This window comes from Perissodus microlepis, chromosome 5 (genome assembly GCF_051167445.1).
Source record: "Perissodus microlepis isolate ML-2025 ecotype Zambia chromosome 5, ASM5116744v1, whole genome shotgun sequence".
Taxonomy (NCBI): Eukaryota; Metazoa; Chordata; class Actinopteri; order Cichliformes; family Cichlidae; genus Perissodus; species Perissodus microlepis.
The window spans coordinates 16,994,336-17,012,142 of record NC_140465.1 but is presented as its reverse complement, the minus strand read 5'-3'; the positions used below and the strand labels follow the sequence as shown (position 1 = coordinate 17,012,142).

General features: G+C 40.7%; 1 protein-coding gene and 1 long non-coding RNA gene across 2 annotated transcripts; both read right to left on the bottom strand.

Annotated features, from left to right (window-relative positions):
- Positions 1-3,231: 3,231 nt before the first annotated feature.
- Positions 3,232-4,934, bottom strand: LOC146387026 (uncharacterized). The gene is made up of 4 exons (XR_014800260.1): positions 4,858-4,934; positions 4,732-4,758; positions 4,256-4,278; positions 3,232-3,563 (listed from the first exon to the last, which is right to left on the bottom strand). It is a non-coding gene; the product is annotated as an uncharacterized LOC146387026 (long non-coding RNA).
- A 1,481-nt stretch (positions 4,935-6,415) lies between these two features.
- Positions 6,416-17,682, bottom strand: pa2g4a (proliferation-associated 2G4, a). Its single transcript, XM_084928339.1, has 13 exons — positions 17,484-17,682; positions 14,729-14,857; positions 14,337-14,442; positions 13,451-13,520; positions 13,251-13,343; positions 12,829-12,892; positions 12,595-12,673; positions 9,591-9,669; positions 9,361-9,494; positions 9,196-9,290; positions 8,990-9,117; positions 8,838-8,891; positions 6,416-7,774 (listed from the first exon to the last, which is right to left on the bottom strand). The coding sequence occupies exons 1-13, from the start codon at positions 17,563-17,565 to the stop codon at positions 7,712-7,714; spliced, it is 1,176 nt and encodes a 391-aa protein (XP_084784465.1). The 5' UTR covers positions 17,566-17,682; the 3' UTR covers positions 6,416-7,711.
- Between the last annotated feature and the right edge of the window lie 125 nt (positions 17,683-17,807).

Below are 17,807 nucleotides of genomic sequence, written 5' to 3'. Positions count from 1 at the left end.
AGCTTAAAATCACTTTTACAGCCCCGCACAAACAGCACGATCGATTACACTAATGTTAATGTTAGTTCGGTTATTTTGCTGCCTTAGCTGGTTCTGTTGGTGGTGTTGAGACATATTTATTTTAAGAAGAAACAAGCAGGCAGTTCACTTGTTAAGTTAAAAGAACAGTAGTTTATTCACAGGACCCAAACATTTGGCCAGTGTACAAACTTAACCACTTTATACTTAAATTTAGCTCTCATCTTATTTAGTACCCCTAATAAAACAAATACTAATAAAAACAGGAAATACTCCTTGTGCTATTTTTGTACTAGTGTATAAAGCCTGAGCCTGTCACCTTTCTGTCTGTCCTGCACCTTTCCCTTCTCTTTTTCTTTCTCTCTGATTGTAAAATAAAAGTATGAACATGTATTTATAAGTTAAACTTGTGTTTTACTCACACGTTTCATTTCCAGTCTGAGAACTAAGAGTGTTGAGAGTCAGGACAGACTGCATGACATCTTGAGGAAGAAGCTGATAATCCTCCGCAGAGCAGAGTGGCACAGGAGACGGGGAAGAGAGAGAGAGCCAGGAAACGAGCAGCTTTTATTGCTAAAACAACTGCTCGGGACAAGCACAGCGGCCAGCTGAAATGCTCAATAGAGGAGGTGAGTCACTTCCTTCAAGACATCATGAGTGACCCACAGAGGGAACAAGATTTGGGACCTAATGAAGCTCTCGTCAACCCCCCATCAGCAGAGTTTAAGTTGACAGAGCCAAGTTTGAAGGAGGTGTGTGAGGTCATCAAGTCAGCCTGCTCAGCATCCTCCCCAGGTCCCATAAGCACTGCCCAGTGCTGCTCCGACATCTGTGGAAGATCTTAAAGGTGATATGGCAGAGAGCAAGAGATCATGACCAGTGGAGGTGCACAGAGGGAGTCTGGATTCCCAAAGAGGAGGACTCGAAAAACATCAACCAGTTTTGGAGCATCTCGCTATTGAGCATCGTCATGTTTAGCATCGTCTCCCGGAGACTGACCGAGTTTCTTCTTAGAAGCAGCTACATTGATCCGTCAGTTCAGAACGGGGGGGGCTCCCAGTAGTTCCTGGTTGCCTAGAGCACACTAACGTAGTTACACACCTTATAAGAGGAGCCCACAAGAACAAGGGCGACCTAGCTGTTTTGTGGCTTGACCTGACAAATGCCTGTGGGTCTATCCCACACAAGCTGGTTGGGCGTGCTCTACACCTCCACCATGTTCCCAGCAAGATCAAGCACCTGATCTTGGATTATTATGGCAATTTCAGACTGAGGGTCACTTCTGGGTCAGTGACTTCAGACTGGCATTGCCTCAGGAAAGGTATAATAACAGGCTGTACCATCTCAGTTATGCTCTTTGCTCTCGCAATGTACATGGTGGTCAAGGCCGCTGAGGTGGAGTGTAGAGGGCCGCTAACTAGGTCAGGACTGATGGCATCTCACCATCACGATGCCATCAGTCCCAGGGTGCAGGTGGATGTTATGAGGTCTTGAGAGTCTCATCTCAGGGGCAAGGATGAGTGTCAAACCTTCCAAGTCAAGATCTATGGTGCTGAAGAAGGGAAAGGTGACGGACAAGTTCCGGTTTTCAATCTCAGGAACTATAATCCCGTCCATAACGGAACAACCAGTCAAGAGCTTGGGAAAACTCTTTGACTCCAGCCTGAAAGACTCTGCTGCCATCCAGAAGGCAAATGTTACTGCACTAAATTCTGTAACTAAATTACAGTTACAATGATGTCTGTACTTGTGTTACAAAGGTTCTTCAGTTATCTGAAGACCAGTTGGTTAACAGTTGGTCGTATTTTACCCAGTAGGCAACGATCTGTAAATTAATTTAAATTATAAAACTCAAATAGAGATATATATTGTCTTTCTGTGTATACTTATAAATTAAAAAAAAAAAAAAACAAACTTTGGGATGCATATATTCCAGAAATCCACACATTCTAAATGAATAGCTACCATTGATAGCTACTATTCAAGTTAAAATTACCACAGTTCTTAATGTCCAAAAGCTAACCTTGTCTTCTGTGAAATTTTTCAGTTTTCAAAGCAATCAGATGGACCAGACTGGACCGTTGGCAGGTTACTTCATATCAAACCACATGTTTGATATTCCTATAGTAAACCTTTACAGTCCAGCAGGTTTTGAAAAGAGAATAAGGAGATAACGATGTAGTTTAAATTAGATTATACAGGAAATAGGGCATTTCATTTACAGTGGCATACACAAAGGGCAAGTTACTACATTTACTCAAATATTGTCAGGTACTTAGCCTTGAATACACTGAATAGTGACTTTCTAATCCACATCTACTCATTATCAGTGTATATTAATGCCTGCAAAGGGGATATTTGTCCCTTTCAATACATTTCATACATTTTGCAAGAAATTTAATAGTATGAAATTTTATTAACTTTAATAACATGTCCATACTTGATCTTTTCATTCATACATAGAAAGTTTATTTCTAATGAGCAACTATGTAGCAGATTTTGCATTATGTCATTGGGCTAAAAACAAAGAACCAGAATGGTTGAAAATAGAGATGAAAAATAATGGAAATGAATGACTATTGTTGTGGGATGGCCCTGAATAGCAGCATTTCATCAGCAAGATGCAATTTACAACTTGATTGAACTAAAAACACTATCACCAGGATTCTGTGTCACAGCTGACCTTTAGCAGTTCACACAGGAGTCAATCTTGACCTCTGCTTTTAAAAACAACGTGTACTATAAGTTCTCTTCCAACTGAAGGACTTTAACCTTTTTGATTTCAGATCAAAAGCAATTTTTCTAAAAGGCACTTGGATGAATCACCTGCAGTTATATTTGCCTCCAATTCTTTTCATCCAGCTAACACATTAACATGTAACACTCCCTGCATGCAGTTAGCCTGCCCGACAGCCCTGATAAAATCTACACAATGTGTAATTCAGTAGTGTCGAACTCCAGGCCTCGAGGGCCAGTGTCCTGGAGGTTTTCGATAACACCCTGGGTCAACACACCTGAATGAAATGATTAGTTCCTTACCAGGCTTCTAGACAACTGCAAGACATGTTGCGGTAATTTAGCCATTTGAATCAGCTGTGTTGGATCAAGGACACATCTAACACCTGTAGGACACCAGTGGTGTAATTCATTTCAAGTACAAGTAAGTCAACCTAGCCTTACTTTATAACATAAAAATCAAGAGGTTTAAACTGGTAATTTAACAGTGTTCATTTATTGTTCAAAACACCACAAACAATTGTACAGAAACAAGATGCATTATGGTCCATGAACAACACAGCTGCAGTCATGTTCTTCTCCAGCATCTTCACCATCTTCCAGTCAGACCGTCACAGCGGGCTCCGTGAAAAGCGTGGTCATCTGAAATCGGGGGTTTAGGCCTTTAATTTCGTTGATGGAACCGCCGAGCAATCCCCCTTCGTCCGCATGTCAGTCACCTGGAGAGGCTCAGACGTGATCACAGCTGGCAGGCAGGAGGAGGGGCTTACTTTGACCTCTGCCTCATCTTTCTCCTTTTACGCTTCAGCCTGTTGGAAATCAACAGCAGCTGTCAGTAAAACACTCAATAGCACAAGGACTAAGATAGTAACAAAAATTGTTAAACTATAATTCAGTAATACTAGTTATCGAGATTATGACCAAAACTGGACAGCCCTGTGATGCACATCAATATCGGACCAATCATGTAAATTTCCCTTCAGCTGTTAAGGACAGGACAGGAGTGTTTTCTATTTAATGATTTTTATCACCACCTAGACCAAGCGAGTTTGTGATTACATTGACGTGTATTCATTTATTCATTCATTTTGTAAACCTTTTTAACAGTGGTCCCTCAGTTACAAACCTGTACATCTTTAAATTAAACACTGACACTGTACAAACTTGGCTGAAAACTGAATTTCAGTTATTGGAGTAATGCTGCTCAGCAACTGTATAAACCAGGTCATTTTCAGTAGATATAATTTTCCCTGCATCCAATTGAAACGTAGGGGCTAACAATTGTCAACGTTTGAACAAGCCCAACCTAACATACTTTACAGTTAAAGCTCAATGATATCCACTAAATTTAAAATAAAACAAAAAACAAAGACTTGCTTCCTTATAAACCTAACTTTTCCAAAGCCTAAACAATTGTGTTGTCCAGCTGTCTAGCCTAAATTTGAGCAGCTTGGATTAGGGGGCTGACAAAGACATTTTCTTCGTTTATCATGATGCTTACCTGCGCATACGCTTCTTCCTCCACTGAAAAAAGGGAGAAAAAGCAGTCATTAGGAGTACATCAAGACCACATTTGCGCCACTACTTGGACAGCATGCTTACTGTGATACAGACAGTTACAGGGCCTCAGAACATGCAGTACATGTTTGTACTAAAAAGCATTTCACAGTGGTGTTTGTCACGCTGCATGCAGATCTCAGTTTTCAAACACGCATGGCTGCCTGGGCTCAGCGAGCTACGGCGCCAACATTACAAGATGCCCCAAAGCAAAGCTTCTAGTAGCATTAGCATTTATACTACTATATGTAGCTAATGCCCTGTTATCACTTAAAATTCTATTAATATTTTAAGGAGCTGGGTAGCAGGGTATATTTAATGATATAAACACGAAGAGCTTAAGGAAGGAGCTAGCAGCATTAGCTGGCGCGGGAAGAGGACACAAACAGCTGAAATACCGATATTGGTTTGTTATCTCACCTTGGCTCTCATCGTGTGGAGAGGTTTCTGTGAAAATGAAAACAATTAGTGATCAGTAAGAGTGGATGACCGGTTAAATTAGCAGATTAAATTGGATCCTGATAGCGGGGAATGAACTCAACATACCTCAAAGCGAGAAGAGCAACGGAAAGAGGATGTGACGAAGAAAACGAGCGGGTTTTAAAAGTGTCGTGACGTCATGTTCAGGCGACAGCTGAAGCGCCTCAGCTCAACGGGAAATGTAGTCCAACTGTTCAAATCGACGTACGAGCGAGCCAGGTGATATTTTCCAACCACTTTTCCTGCTTTCTAAAGGCGACGACCTTCCGTTGAGCACAAAATTAACCCTGCAGTCAAGTTGGTTTTATTGATTTTATGTTTCGTTAAGACTCGCATTTTTTTTAGTTTACATTACTAACACAAAATTACTGAATCAGCTGTTAAAGTCATAAATATTAATCATAGTAATTAATTATTAATTAATAATGCAATATGTGTGTGTGTGTGTGTGTGTGTGTGTGTGTGTGTGTGTGTGTGAATTGAAATACACATATTCATACACAATGGTGGACTAACACCAAAAGTGCAGGTCATTGTTTGTAGACCTTTCTGACACCTTTTTCACAAAATAGCCACAAACCTGCTTTGAAGATCCTGTTTTATCTCAATGTCCCTTTAGAAGTTCACCTGGATCTTTCATTCATTCCAGCTGTTTTACACGTATATTTTGAAAGTGTTTAAAAATTAATCTAATAACCAGTATATGTGTGTTTCTAAATCAAACCAAATTAACTTTAGATTATCATTGAGTTAAATAAAGGTGATTTAAGTGAATTTAAACATAGTTCTTGGTGCTAGACAGGCTGGTCTGAGTATTTAAGAAACTGTTGAACTACTGGGATTTTTCCACACAACCACTTCCAGGCCCTACAGAGAATGGTCCAAAAATATCCACAAATATCCAGTGAGCGGCAGTTGCCTGGGGGAACATGTTCTGTTGATGTCAGATGTCAGACTGCTTCAAGCTGACATGAAGGAAATAGTAACTCAAATAAACACTTGTTATGATCAAGGTCTGCAGAAGAGCAGTTCAAACCATGAAACAGACGGACTACAGCAGCAGAACCACACTTATTCCCACTCCTGTCAGCTAAGAACTGGAAACTGAGGTTACAATTTGCACAGACTCAACAAACATTAGAAACAGCAGATTGAAACATCATCATCAGATCTGATGGTTCTCGAATTCTGATGCAATATTTAGAATGCAGGGTCAGTACTTTGCATAAACAACACAAAAGCACAGCTTCGTTCTGTTGTGTATCAGCAGCTCAGGCTGCCTGTGGTGTAATGGCATGGTGAATATTTTCTTGGCACACTTCAGGCTCCTCAGTATCAGCAGAGCATTGTTTAAATACCACCGCCTACCTGAGTATTGTTTTTGACAATGTCCATCTTCTGACACCAGCTTCCAGAAGAATAACACATGATACAAAACTGTCTCAAACAGGATTCTTGAACAGTTTGTGTTTAGTTTCTGCTAATATCAGTATTTGCTTCATAGCTTAAAACAAACATTAAAAGACAAACAAAACGTCTAATTTTTGGACACAATCAGATGATCTTGATACTTTAGACTAGACATAAAACAGCATTGCCCTGAAGAAATGATGAAAGACAGAAGTGTATGAAAATGTTTTTTTATTTCATAGATGTAAAGGTCCATTGCCCACTGACTGAGCTACAAAGCAGGATTTTCCGATTTCCAACATATTCACCTGTTGACAAATGTGACCCAACATTATCCCAGATCTCAAAAATCAAACTCTGACCACAGATGATCTGCATGGTCCAACTCCTCTGAAGACACCCAGAACAGTTTACCTAAAACCTGATCAGCTTTAGCTGTCATGCTTCACGAGACAAATGATGTAGTAAAGCAAATCGCTGATAGAAAAGTTCTTTTTTTTTTTTTCCTTTTCCTGTCGTTAAACTGGAACATACAGTTACAGAGTTCTCTCTTTTCATAAAATTCAAGGGGAATGGCAGTAAATGTAGCAGTTTGTTCCCTTAGGTCAAGCTGATTACAACTTTGTTGCCTGTATACTTAAAAATATTTGCTCTTCTGCTAATTCTGTTATTGCTTTTAAAAATCTAGTGTAGGTAAAACATCGTCACTTTAGCGAAAAATGTACTCCGGTCATTATTATAGAAGAATAAACCTCCAATACATAAAATCTAAGTAAAAACCAATTTGTAAGCATGTCTGTGTTTCTCAGGTCCTGCAGTCAGATCATTTGTAGATTGTAACAATTAATGAGAGATAAAATTATAATTTAACCCTTTACTGCATGGCGTGGTTAAGAAATGTCTTAATAATCAAGTGGATGAAAAATTAGCACTTAAAGTGAGCTTTAAAGGCGGCCAATCAAACCTCTGGATTTCCACATGAATGTAAAAGTCTGTTAACACATATAATTAGTTTTCAGTCTCCTGAAATGACTTTGTTGCCAAAGAGAAATGTGGCAAATCCCACACAACATGATATGACACCTTAAACAAATATGATGCAAGTTTCTGTTGGTATAATTCACAAACCTTATGCCAGTTTACTCCCATTAATGCCCACTTGTAAGCCCCAGTCCACTCAAAAATAAAGTTTTCAGCTGCCAACAATACAAGTGTAAAAAGGACTAATATATTTATAAATTTAAAAGAAAAATTAACATTCAGCAACAAATTTACTGAAACCATCTGTAAAGATTCTGTAGGATCCTCGGTGCTGTAACCCTCTTCATGAATGCAGTAAAGGGTTAATAATTCACACAGGAATGTCAAATATTCATCTGATGCCAATGCTCTTATGAATTGATCAATTTAATTGGCTATACTGAGTTGAGAATGGGCAGCGAGTTCAGGGAAGTTTGTCATGTTTTCTCTTGCATTTCTTTGGAGTCTTGCATGTGTGGAAAGGCAGTTTTCATTCTGCGGCTTCTGTGTCCTCGGTCGGCTGTCCACTTGCGTTTTCTGCCGTCTTTGAGGCCTTAAAGATCAAACGAAATAAGTAAATCAGTAAAAGGAGGCATTGTTGTAGATTTTAGTCCCATCTTACCATATTCCAAAATTTGTTCGGAATGACCCGATTATGAGGGCTTATGATCTAGTTACCGACCTCGTTGCTTTTATGCACCAGCAACACCTTATGAAAGAATCCTATCATTTTAATTTTATGTAAACGATTCAGATCCACAAAAGCTGAACGATATATATCACGACATCGTTATGTTGCCTAACAACCACATACCAATAAGATTCCCCCCCATCAATTATGTACCCATAACACCTTTTAAAAGCATATCCAGGGGTGCACATAAGTAGCCCGCAGGTGTGGATTCGCTGTCAAAATAAAAGACACACCAGATAAGAAGTTGCAACGCGCGTTTGCATACATATTAAAGGCACTGTTTTTGTCTGCTAGAGTGGGATTTCACACCATATTCTGCACCACATCTCTGTGTATTCATCATTTGTTTGAAGCCAGCTCACCTCTTGCAACCACTTTTCCGAGAATACGTGCTTCTTTTGCGGTTCGGACTCCTTCTGACATTTCTTTGGAGGTGGAGGAACACTAAAGTAATTGTTTAAAGGAGTTTGCTTCTTCGATATTTTTTAGAGTGCTAAACAAATGTCTGTCCTCCTCCAGAAAATCTTATGTACGCAAACACGCGTTGCAACTTCTTATCTGGTACGTGTCTTTTATTTTGACAGCGAATGCGCACCTGCGGACCACTTATGTGCACCCTGATTATATCATTTTCATTTCACAGCCAAAAGCGCCAACAGGCCAAACAATACCGCAGCATGAGCATACACGAGTTTTCCTTGAGTTCATCTCTGTCCACAAACTACTGCTAAACAATCAGGGCACTTACCACTTTAATTTCACAACAATAACATCTCAGTCAGCAAACACTAAATACAGTCATTTTTGATATTTCCAAACTGTGATGTTTACCATATCAATATCAAATCACACCATCTGAAACATTAACTTATGAAGTCAGGTTTAAATGCATTGGCATGTACTACTGATAATAAAATATTACCTTCTTTTTCTTTTTCTTCTGTGTTTTGCGGCTTGCAGAGCTCTGTAGTAAAGTCTAGAGAAGAGACAACACAGTTTGACATGATGTGAACAAGATGTCTAATGAAATTGATTTATTGTATATATATTTATTATTGTTATTATCATTCTTACCTTTAGCTCTGGATCCTGAACTTCATGCTCTGACTTGTACAGCTCTGGGTCTAAAGGTCCGTTGGTGATTCTGTGAGGCCCGTTGGCCATCAGCAGCACCGTGAACTTAAACTGAGCTACAAACTCTCCTGAGAACAAGATACAGGCGTAGGGTTAACAGCTTGTGAATAATTCAAACGTGTCTAGCAGAGAGCCAAGACGCTCACCCTCTTTCTCATGTAGCACACTGAAGGGCTGTAGCAACTCATGTTTGGCACACTCCACCACGCCGAGTCGGGCTTTGGCTTCATCCTCAAAAGCTCTGAATGAAAAATGGCTGTTAGCACCCAACTCGCTGTCAGCTGGCTACAAGTAAAGTGTGGTGTTCCCACCTGAGAGTGAAGGGCATGGCATCGAAACGTCGCTCAACCTCGCTGAAGAACGTACGAGAGGTCTTCATCTTTAAGCCGTACTGTTTACTCGGGTCCCTCTTATAAATCGTAGTCCTCAGACCCGAGTCTCTGGCCTAAAAGCAAATCGCATAGAACACAATACTTCAGTGCTGATTACTGGGAGCAGAATCATAACATTCATTCACAAACAAAGAAGAAAAACAACAAACCTTTCCTTCTCCAGTGCTGATTAACACATCCACAGCGTAGACTTCATGTACCTCAAACTCCGCCTTCTCATGGTCTTTTCTGACAATCAACAGAAAGAGCAGGCAGTCAAAACACATTGCGAGCGTCAGTTTTATTCCACAATACAGGGAGTGCAGAATTATTAGGCAAGTTGTATTTTTGAGGAATAATTTTATTATTGAACAACAACCATGTTCTCAATGAACCCAAAAAAAACTCATTAATATCAAAGCTGAATGTTTTTGGAAGTAGTTTTTAGTTTGTTTTTAGTTTTAGCTATTTTAGGGGGATATCTGTGTGTGCAGGTGACTATTACTGTGCATAATTATTAGGCAACTTAACAAAAAACAAATATATACCCATTTCAATTATTTATTTTTACCAGTGAAACCAATATAACATCTCCACATTCACAAATATACATTTCTGACATTCAAAAACAAAACAAAAACAAATCAGCGACCAATATAGCCACCTTTCTTTGCAAGGACACTCAAAAGCCTGCCATCCATGGATTCTGTCAGTGTTTTGATCTGTTCATCATCAACATTGCGTGCAGCAGCAACCACAGCCTCCCAGACACTGTTCAGAGAGGTGTACTGTTTTCCCTCCTTGTAAATCTCACATTTGATGATGGACCACAGGTTCTCAATGGGGTTCAGATCAGGTGAACAAGGAGGCCATGTCATTAGTTTTTCTTCTTTTATACCCTTTCTTGCCAGCCACGCTGTGGAGTACTTGGACGCGTGTGATGGAGCATTGTCCTGCATGAAAATCATGTTTTTCTTGAAGGATGCAGACTTCTTCCTGTACCACTGCTTGAAGAAGGTGTCTTCCAGAAACTGGAAGTAGGACTGGGAGTTGAGCTTGACTCCATCCTCAACCTGAAAAGGCCCCACAAGCTCATCTTTGATGATACCAGCCCAAACCAGTACTCCACCTCCACCTTGCTGGCGTCTGAGTCGGACTGGAGCTCTCTGCCCTTTACCAATCCAGCCACGGGCCCATCCATCTGGCCCATCAAGACTCACTCTCATTTCATCAGTCCATAAAACCTTAGAAAAACCAGTCTTGAGATATTTCTTGGCCCAGTCTTGACGTTTCAGCTTGTGTGTCTTGTTCAGTGGTGGTCGTCTTTCAGCCTTTCTTACCTTGGCCATGTCTCCGAGTATTGCACACCTTGTGCTTTTGGGCACTCCAGTGATGTTGCAGCTCTGAAATATGGCCAAACTGGTGGCAAGTGGCATCTTGGCAGCTGCACGCTTGACTTTTCTCAGTTCATGGGCAGTTATTTTGCGCCTTGGTTTTTCCACACGCTTCTTGCAACCCTGTTGACTATTTTGAATGAAACGCTTGATTGTTCGATGATCACGCTTCAGAAGCTTTGCAATTTTGAGACTGCTGCATCCCTCTGCAAGATATCTCACTATTTTTGACTTTTCTGAGCCTGTCAAGTCCTTCTTTTGACCCATTTTTCCAAAGGAAAGGACGTTGCCTAATAATTATGCACACCTGATATAGGGTGTTGATGTCATTAGACCACACCCCTTCTCATTACAGAGATGCACATCACCTAATATGCTTAATTGGTAGTAGGCTTTCGAGCCTATACAGCTTGGAGTAAGACAACATGCATGAAGAGGATGATGTGGACAAAATACTCATTTGCCTAATAATTCTGCACTCCCTGTACAAACAGTCCCACAAAAATCATTCCAGTTACTCAGGAGGATCTCCCTCTAAATATTTTTCATTCCAATGCAGCACAACTACCGCTGTTGGCATCGGCACACAGGCAGAAAAGCTGCGTACATGCACACAGTCACATTCTGGGGCAATGCCAATATTCAAAAATAATAACTTGGCCCATACCTACCCTGCACTGGACAGCAACACATTACATGAATATACATTTATGAAACTTTCTTTCTTTCTTTTAAATTCATGACTGAAAAAACTGTCACATAACCAGATTTTCTACAGTTGTACAACAGTTAGCATCACGAAACAGATTTCTTGGGATTGCACTGGAAGGTGGATGAAGTTCAGCAGTGGGATTCTCCAAAACTGATCAAATTCAGTGGTGGGATAGCCTGAGCAAAAATGTTTGTGCAAGTTTGTCGTACAAGAGTCAAGCCTGAAGGACAAAATAATTGAAAGATCTTGGACTGTTTTCTGTCTTTACAGAGAACTTGGATTTATTAAAAAAAAAGTCACAAGGCCATGCAGTATTTTATTTTTTTAAATCTTTTCAAATGACGTGGGCATTTGTTATGCACGGCTCAGTGTGCACATCTACCATCTGGTTATCATTTTTCTATTATCCATATTAAGCCTGCTCTTTCCTCTTGCATTCATCCCTAGCAAGCAGGCTCACGCACCCTCATATAAATTCAGAGGAGACAGAGCAGTCTCTTTTGTAGGTGCGTTTGCTCCTTCAGTTGCTTTTAACAGTTTTGTTCATTATTACCTAAGCTGGGAGTTATCAGCAGCCCTGTTTCAGTTTTACTAGTTTATTAACATTATTTTTAGAAGATAAACCTGAATCCAAACCAGCCCACTGAGTGGTCGGTTCTCGGTCTTCCTCCTCTTGTTTGTTTTTGCGTTGGCTCCAGTTCTTCTTATTTGCATTCAATCTTTGTAAGTAATTATTTTTGAATTATAAAAAGTGACTGCAACTGCAGCAGCTTTGTGGCACCTTGTGTATGTTAGGTTCCTCTTTGATTTGGGAGACTAACATGCATGTTAGGTTAACTGACGGTTCTAAATTGGTTGTAGGTGTGAACACGTGTGTGAAAGTGTGTTTGTGTCTTTGTGATAGCTTCGTCATAGACTGGTGACCTTTTAAGGGTGTGCCCTGCCTCTCACACTGTTACAGCTAAGATAGGCTCCACCCAAACTATAACCCTGAATTGGACGAGTGGAAGAAAACTGAAGGAAATAGGGTGATTTTGTCTTTAGTTCATATTTATTGCAAAGATGTACCTTTGCTGGTCTGTTGGGTTCTGGATGATGGTCTTCTCTCCATCTATGACATGTTGCTTTAGCTGATGAGACAGCATACCTTTAAAACAAAGAGATGGGCGGAATCCATAAGCTTAAAACATGAACCGTTTCCATGAAAACATTCCCATACATGTCATTAATCCCACACATCATCATCTTGTTATGTGAAGACAGACAGCACATTAAAATACAAAGGTTTTTATAGGAACTCACCCTCAATAGGTGTGCACTTGAACGACTGTGCGATCTTGTTCCAGGCTTCTGTCACTTGAGTGTTCTGAGGCAGAGAAAATTAATTACTTTCACATCCAAATTACATCTTTGTACGAGATGACCGTTAAAATACATGTGAGACTGCAAATAAGTTCACACCTAGTTTGTAGCAGAACTAGTCTATGATGGTATTCGAGCCAGAAAAATGGACTAAAGAGTAGCAAAGAAGCACTACTGGAGCGAATTACACATCCATTAATTTTCTTCCACTTATCAAAAATGCATAAAAAGTAAGATCTGTGCCAAATTAATAATTACAACAAGTCATTTAGATGTTTTGATGACCACAGCACACCCCTGCAGAGAATATTAGTCCTGATCACAGCTGACGTGGAAAAGCCTCATGAAACACTCAAACGTACCTGGTTACCAGGTTTCACGAGGCGTAGCGCTGCTTCTGCGCACAGATGAGCTGCTTTGATCACATCAGCTTTCCGGCCTGTGACGGGGTTCTCCTGCATATAGAAAAACGAAAAAAGATGACTTCAGGACTCACATGAGATGATACAAAACTGTGACCAAGGTGTGATATGTACATGTGTCTGCTTTTTTGTTTTTTCACCTTACTGGCTCCCACGATAAAGCTGTGAGCAACATTGGCGATGAAGCCATCAACATGAACCCCGAGATCGCTACACAAAATCAGAAGAAAAGGAAAAACGAAAGAATTAAATAACTGTAGGATATAGATCATGCCTTTAATTAAGTGCTACCCGGCTGTCAAATGTACTAGTACTGATGCAGGAAGCAATCACATCAAATCTACTGGGAAGGACAAAAGATCGTTCCACTTTGGAAAATTAGCTTAGTGAGGACTACAATAATAAGAGAAGGTCAGACAAAAACACACAATTTAATCTGCAATAAATGGAAGCTATAACCCAAGGTGAGTTTCTTTTTTGGCAGTAGATCAGCTGGAATATGGTGAAGGACTTATTATGAATTCAAGGCAACAGCATTACCGACTGTATTAAACTTTCCAGACGTGCCCAGCAAAGAGGTTAGCAAAGTGAGACACATTAAAAAAACAAAAAGTGTAAAAACCACATCACGACACTTGAAGAAATATCTTTACAACACTGAATATCCACACACAGCACAAAGACGTTACAGAGGACAAAGACATTAGTGGCAACGCAACAACTAAGATGAATCTACTTTCTTTTTCAAAGCCAAATACTGCATTTGAGAAATGTCATATATGGGGTTTAGCGGATAAGATGGGCAGTAAAACTAACATCCGGCATACTACCCGTTCTAAAAAGAAACCTTACTTGTCGTTTGCCACACAGCACACACAAGAGGCAAGACCATAGAGATGAAGGACACAATCAACAGCAAAGAGAAAGCGGAGCTATCACACAGAAAGTAGGGAGGACAATACATTGGGAGACTAGAGACACACGGGGAAAGGAGGGGGTAACATTATTGCAGAGCATGGTGCCTACATTTTGACCAGATCCCCATCTTTAAGTGTGTAGTCAGGGTCACTCTTCAGGGGAGAGAAGTGGCAAACACAGTTATTGACTGAGACGCTGGTAGGAAACGCAATGCCTAGAAGAGGGAGAAGAGAACCACCAAGTCTTCATTTGGAAATGATCCACAAATGTAATCAAGAAAGCCATACAAGAATGGAGTATGGAGGAGTATATCACTTAGAAGATCTACTCTGTCACCATGCTAGTTTTTAAAGCCCCTGCTGCTATTCGAGTTACTCGATGCTGTGCGAAATGACACAGAAAACACTGCCAACAGTTTGTTCTACTGGATCTAATTTCCTTGATGTGTCCACCTCAGAAAAAAAACACAAAAACCCATAACGGGCAGATGCGGGCCTCACCTTTCTTCATTTCTTTTTCCTTCTTGAAGACCTTCCCGGTCTCCACCATTATATAGGCGTCACCTTTTTCACAGAGACTGAGCACTGACACCCCGGGTTTGGCTGCTTCCATGACCAGACGGAGAGCCTCTGGATGAGACAAGAGGAAAGTCAGGCAGGTTGATGCATTAGCTCACTATACGTTTTTTTTTTTTTTTCTGATCATGTTAGCATGCTAGACCTATGACAGCTGAGATAAGCTCCAGACCACCACTGTAACACAAACACAGAATGTAAATATAAACTGTGGTGGCCAGGATATGCATTTAATGTACTATGACGTAGTGCCACAGCAAATATGTCCCATCTCCTGACTGCACTAATCATCCAAATAGATTAAATGGATAGGTTTAAGTTTGTTTTTCATTACAGCATTAATCTGACCAAGTACCTCGACCTAATTACCGCTTAAATTGTTAAATACAACCATACACAGGGCTCGCAAAATCGCTAGCCCGACGTCCCGGGGCTAGCGATTTTTCCAGTCGGGCTACCAAAATCTATCTCTGCCCTGCCCGTCGGGCTATCGTAGGAAGGGAAAATATATGTCAATGCTTTTGCATTCTTTCGGAAATTTCGTTTGAATTTGCTTGTTTTTTTTTGCTTTCACTTTGCAATCGCGCGAACTGTGTATAGAGAGCGACAGTACTGATTGGTGAGTGACGATAATTTGCGCACCAATTCCTCTGACATCGTCTTATCAATCGTTAGCTTACTATGCAAACATGACAAGTGAAATCTCCCGCAGCAAGCTTAAACATGTGAGAGGTTGATCGCGCAGAGAATCGCTGAGCGTTAAGTGAGTGCGTGTGTAAAAGCAGCAGGATATATATTTTAGTTCTGCTGAGCCAAATAAGACAGGTCAGGGTGAAGAAGTGACAGCCAAAGAAAAGGTTACCACAAAACGGAAAAGTTATGACAAATCAGACTATAAGGCAAAAAATAAAGTGCAGCTTTATGGTTTCATGGACAAAAGAATTTCTGTGGCTGCGATATGACAAGCTAAATAATAAACAGGGGTGCACATAAGTGGTCCGCAGGTGCATTCGCTGTCAAAATAAAAAAAGGCGCACAAGATAAGAAGTTGCAACGCGTGTTTGCGTACATAAGATTTTCTGGAGGAGGACAGACATTTGTTTAGAACTCTTAAAGATGTCGAAGAAGCAAGCTCCTTTAAGCAATTACTTTGGTGTTCCTCCACCTCCAAAGAAATGTCAGAAGGACTCCGAACCACAAAAGAAGCGCGTATTCTCGGAAAAGTAGTTGCAGGAGGTGAGCTGGCTTCAAACAAATGATGAACGCACAGAGATGTGGTGCGGAATGTGCCGTGAAAATCCCACTCTAGCGGACAAAAACAGTGCATTTTATATGGACGCAAACACGCGTTGCAACTTCTTATCTGGTGCGCGTCTTTTATTTTGACAGCAAATGCGCACATGCGGACCACTTATGTGCACCCGTGTAAATAACATAATGTTCTGCCGGGTGTGTTGTTGGTTTTCCCTCGATTTCTGAGTCGACAAGCGCCTTTGTTACTGGGACCAGTCATTTTAAGAAAGACCCCCATTAGAACCCATGAGAAATGCAAGAAATGCATTATTGCTCAGTCTGCAATATCTTTCCCAGAACAAACACCAATTGCAAATAACATACTAAAAATAAACCTGAAAAATCTGTTTAGAACAGCGTACTATGTTGCAAAGAGTGAACTACCACTGGCAAAATTTAGCAGTCTTTGCAAACTTCAAAAAGCAAATGGCCTAGATCTTGGTTCCACTTGCCTCTTACCCGTGACTTCAGTGGAAATTTCAAATTCAGGATCTGACACAGACTGATTCATGTTCTACACAGTTCTTACAAGTTCATAGAAATTTCTGTTCAATTAGAACCAAGTATTTGAGTTGATGATTGTAATTTTTATACAATGTTGTAATTTGTGTTTCAACAATTTTTTGATTAATGTTTTGTTTCCGTTACAATATTATACTTTAATGTATAATATTGTAAAGGAAACAAAACAGGAAACAAAACATCAATCAAAAAATTGCTCTCTTTTTTTATTCGGGCTACTTAAATTTATTTTGGGCTACCAAAAACTGAAGAGTCCCTGCCCGAAGGGCTACCAGGGATTTTGAAATTTTGCGAGCCCTGATACATCTTGTGCGATGTTTGAGATCTATAGAATGCAAGTGTTTCCTGTGTTTTCATCACATAATGGAGCGGTGATCATGAAATCACAAGGTGCTGGTCGTTAAATGCACAAAGAAGCCTTATGTGAATGATTTTAGAGCAACTTTCATGCTGTCGACTGACCATGAATGTCATCTGTCACCATAAACGTATTTTAAAAGAGCTTCAGCTCGTGACCGTTTACGTGACATTTACAGCCGAACACCGGTCACCATTCTGAGCTAGCTGGTTTGTTAGCATCCCACACTAGTTAGTGACACAGACAGCTGCCTGTAAGAAACCCTATCGCTGCTCTTGGGTAACAATAGCAGAAAGCCGAGCAGTCGCTCAGTTATTCAGTTAAAAGCAGCTTTCAACCGACCCGGCTGCACCTGCTAGCTAGCTAGATGTGATAGCATATGTGTGCTTGGAATCTAAGCCACATGGTTGCTGCTATACGGAACCAATGTTAGCTGCTGTACGACAGGCCGAAAAGAGCAGGTCGTCACATCCAGTCACCGACAGTTACTCGCTGACATTAACTTACGGTTAGCGATGTCACCGCCCATCTTGTACTTGGTGACGACCAGATCCTCGGCTATAGTCTGTTCTTGCTCGTCGTCGGACATCTTGGCAGTGTAGTTTGAAGTCGCTAGTCGGCTCTGGACAGCGACAGTTCCCCTCGGCTCGGCTCAGCTCTGACCGAAGCTGCTACCCCAAGCCCCTCCCACTTCACCCTGACGTAAAGCGACCCCAGCCCGCCAATAAAGTCGCGCTACCAACTGTTTAAACCATGGCTGTGAAACATCCGGCACGAGGGTCACGACCGGCTCGCCAAATGGTGTAAAAGCTAGTTTCTCTCAGTTTTTGG

Coding starts and splice junctions, on each gene's coding strand:
- pa2g4a (XM_084928339.1), bottom strand. CDS start 17,565: ATGTCCGACGACGAGCAAGAACAGACTATAGCCGAGGATCTGGTCGTC. Junction 13,521..14,336: donor GATGGGGATCTGGTCAAAAT/GTAGGCACCATG, acceptor GATTTTGTGTAG/CGATCTCGGGGTTCATGTTG. Junction 9,495..9,590: donor TCAGCACTGGAGAAGGAAAG/GTTTGTTGTTTT, acceptor ATTTGCTTTTAG/GCCAGAGACTCGGGTCTGAG.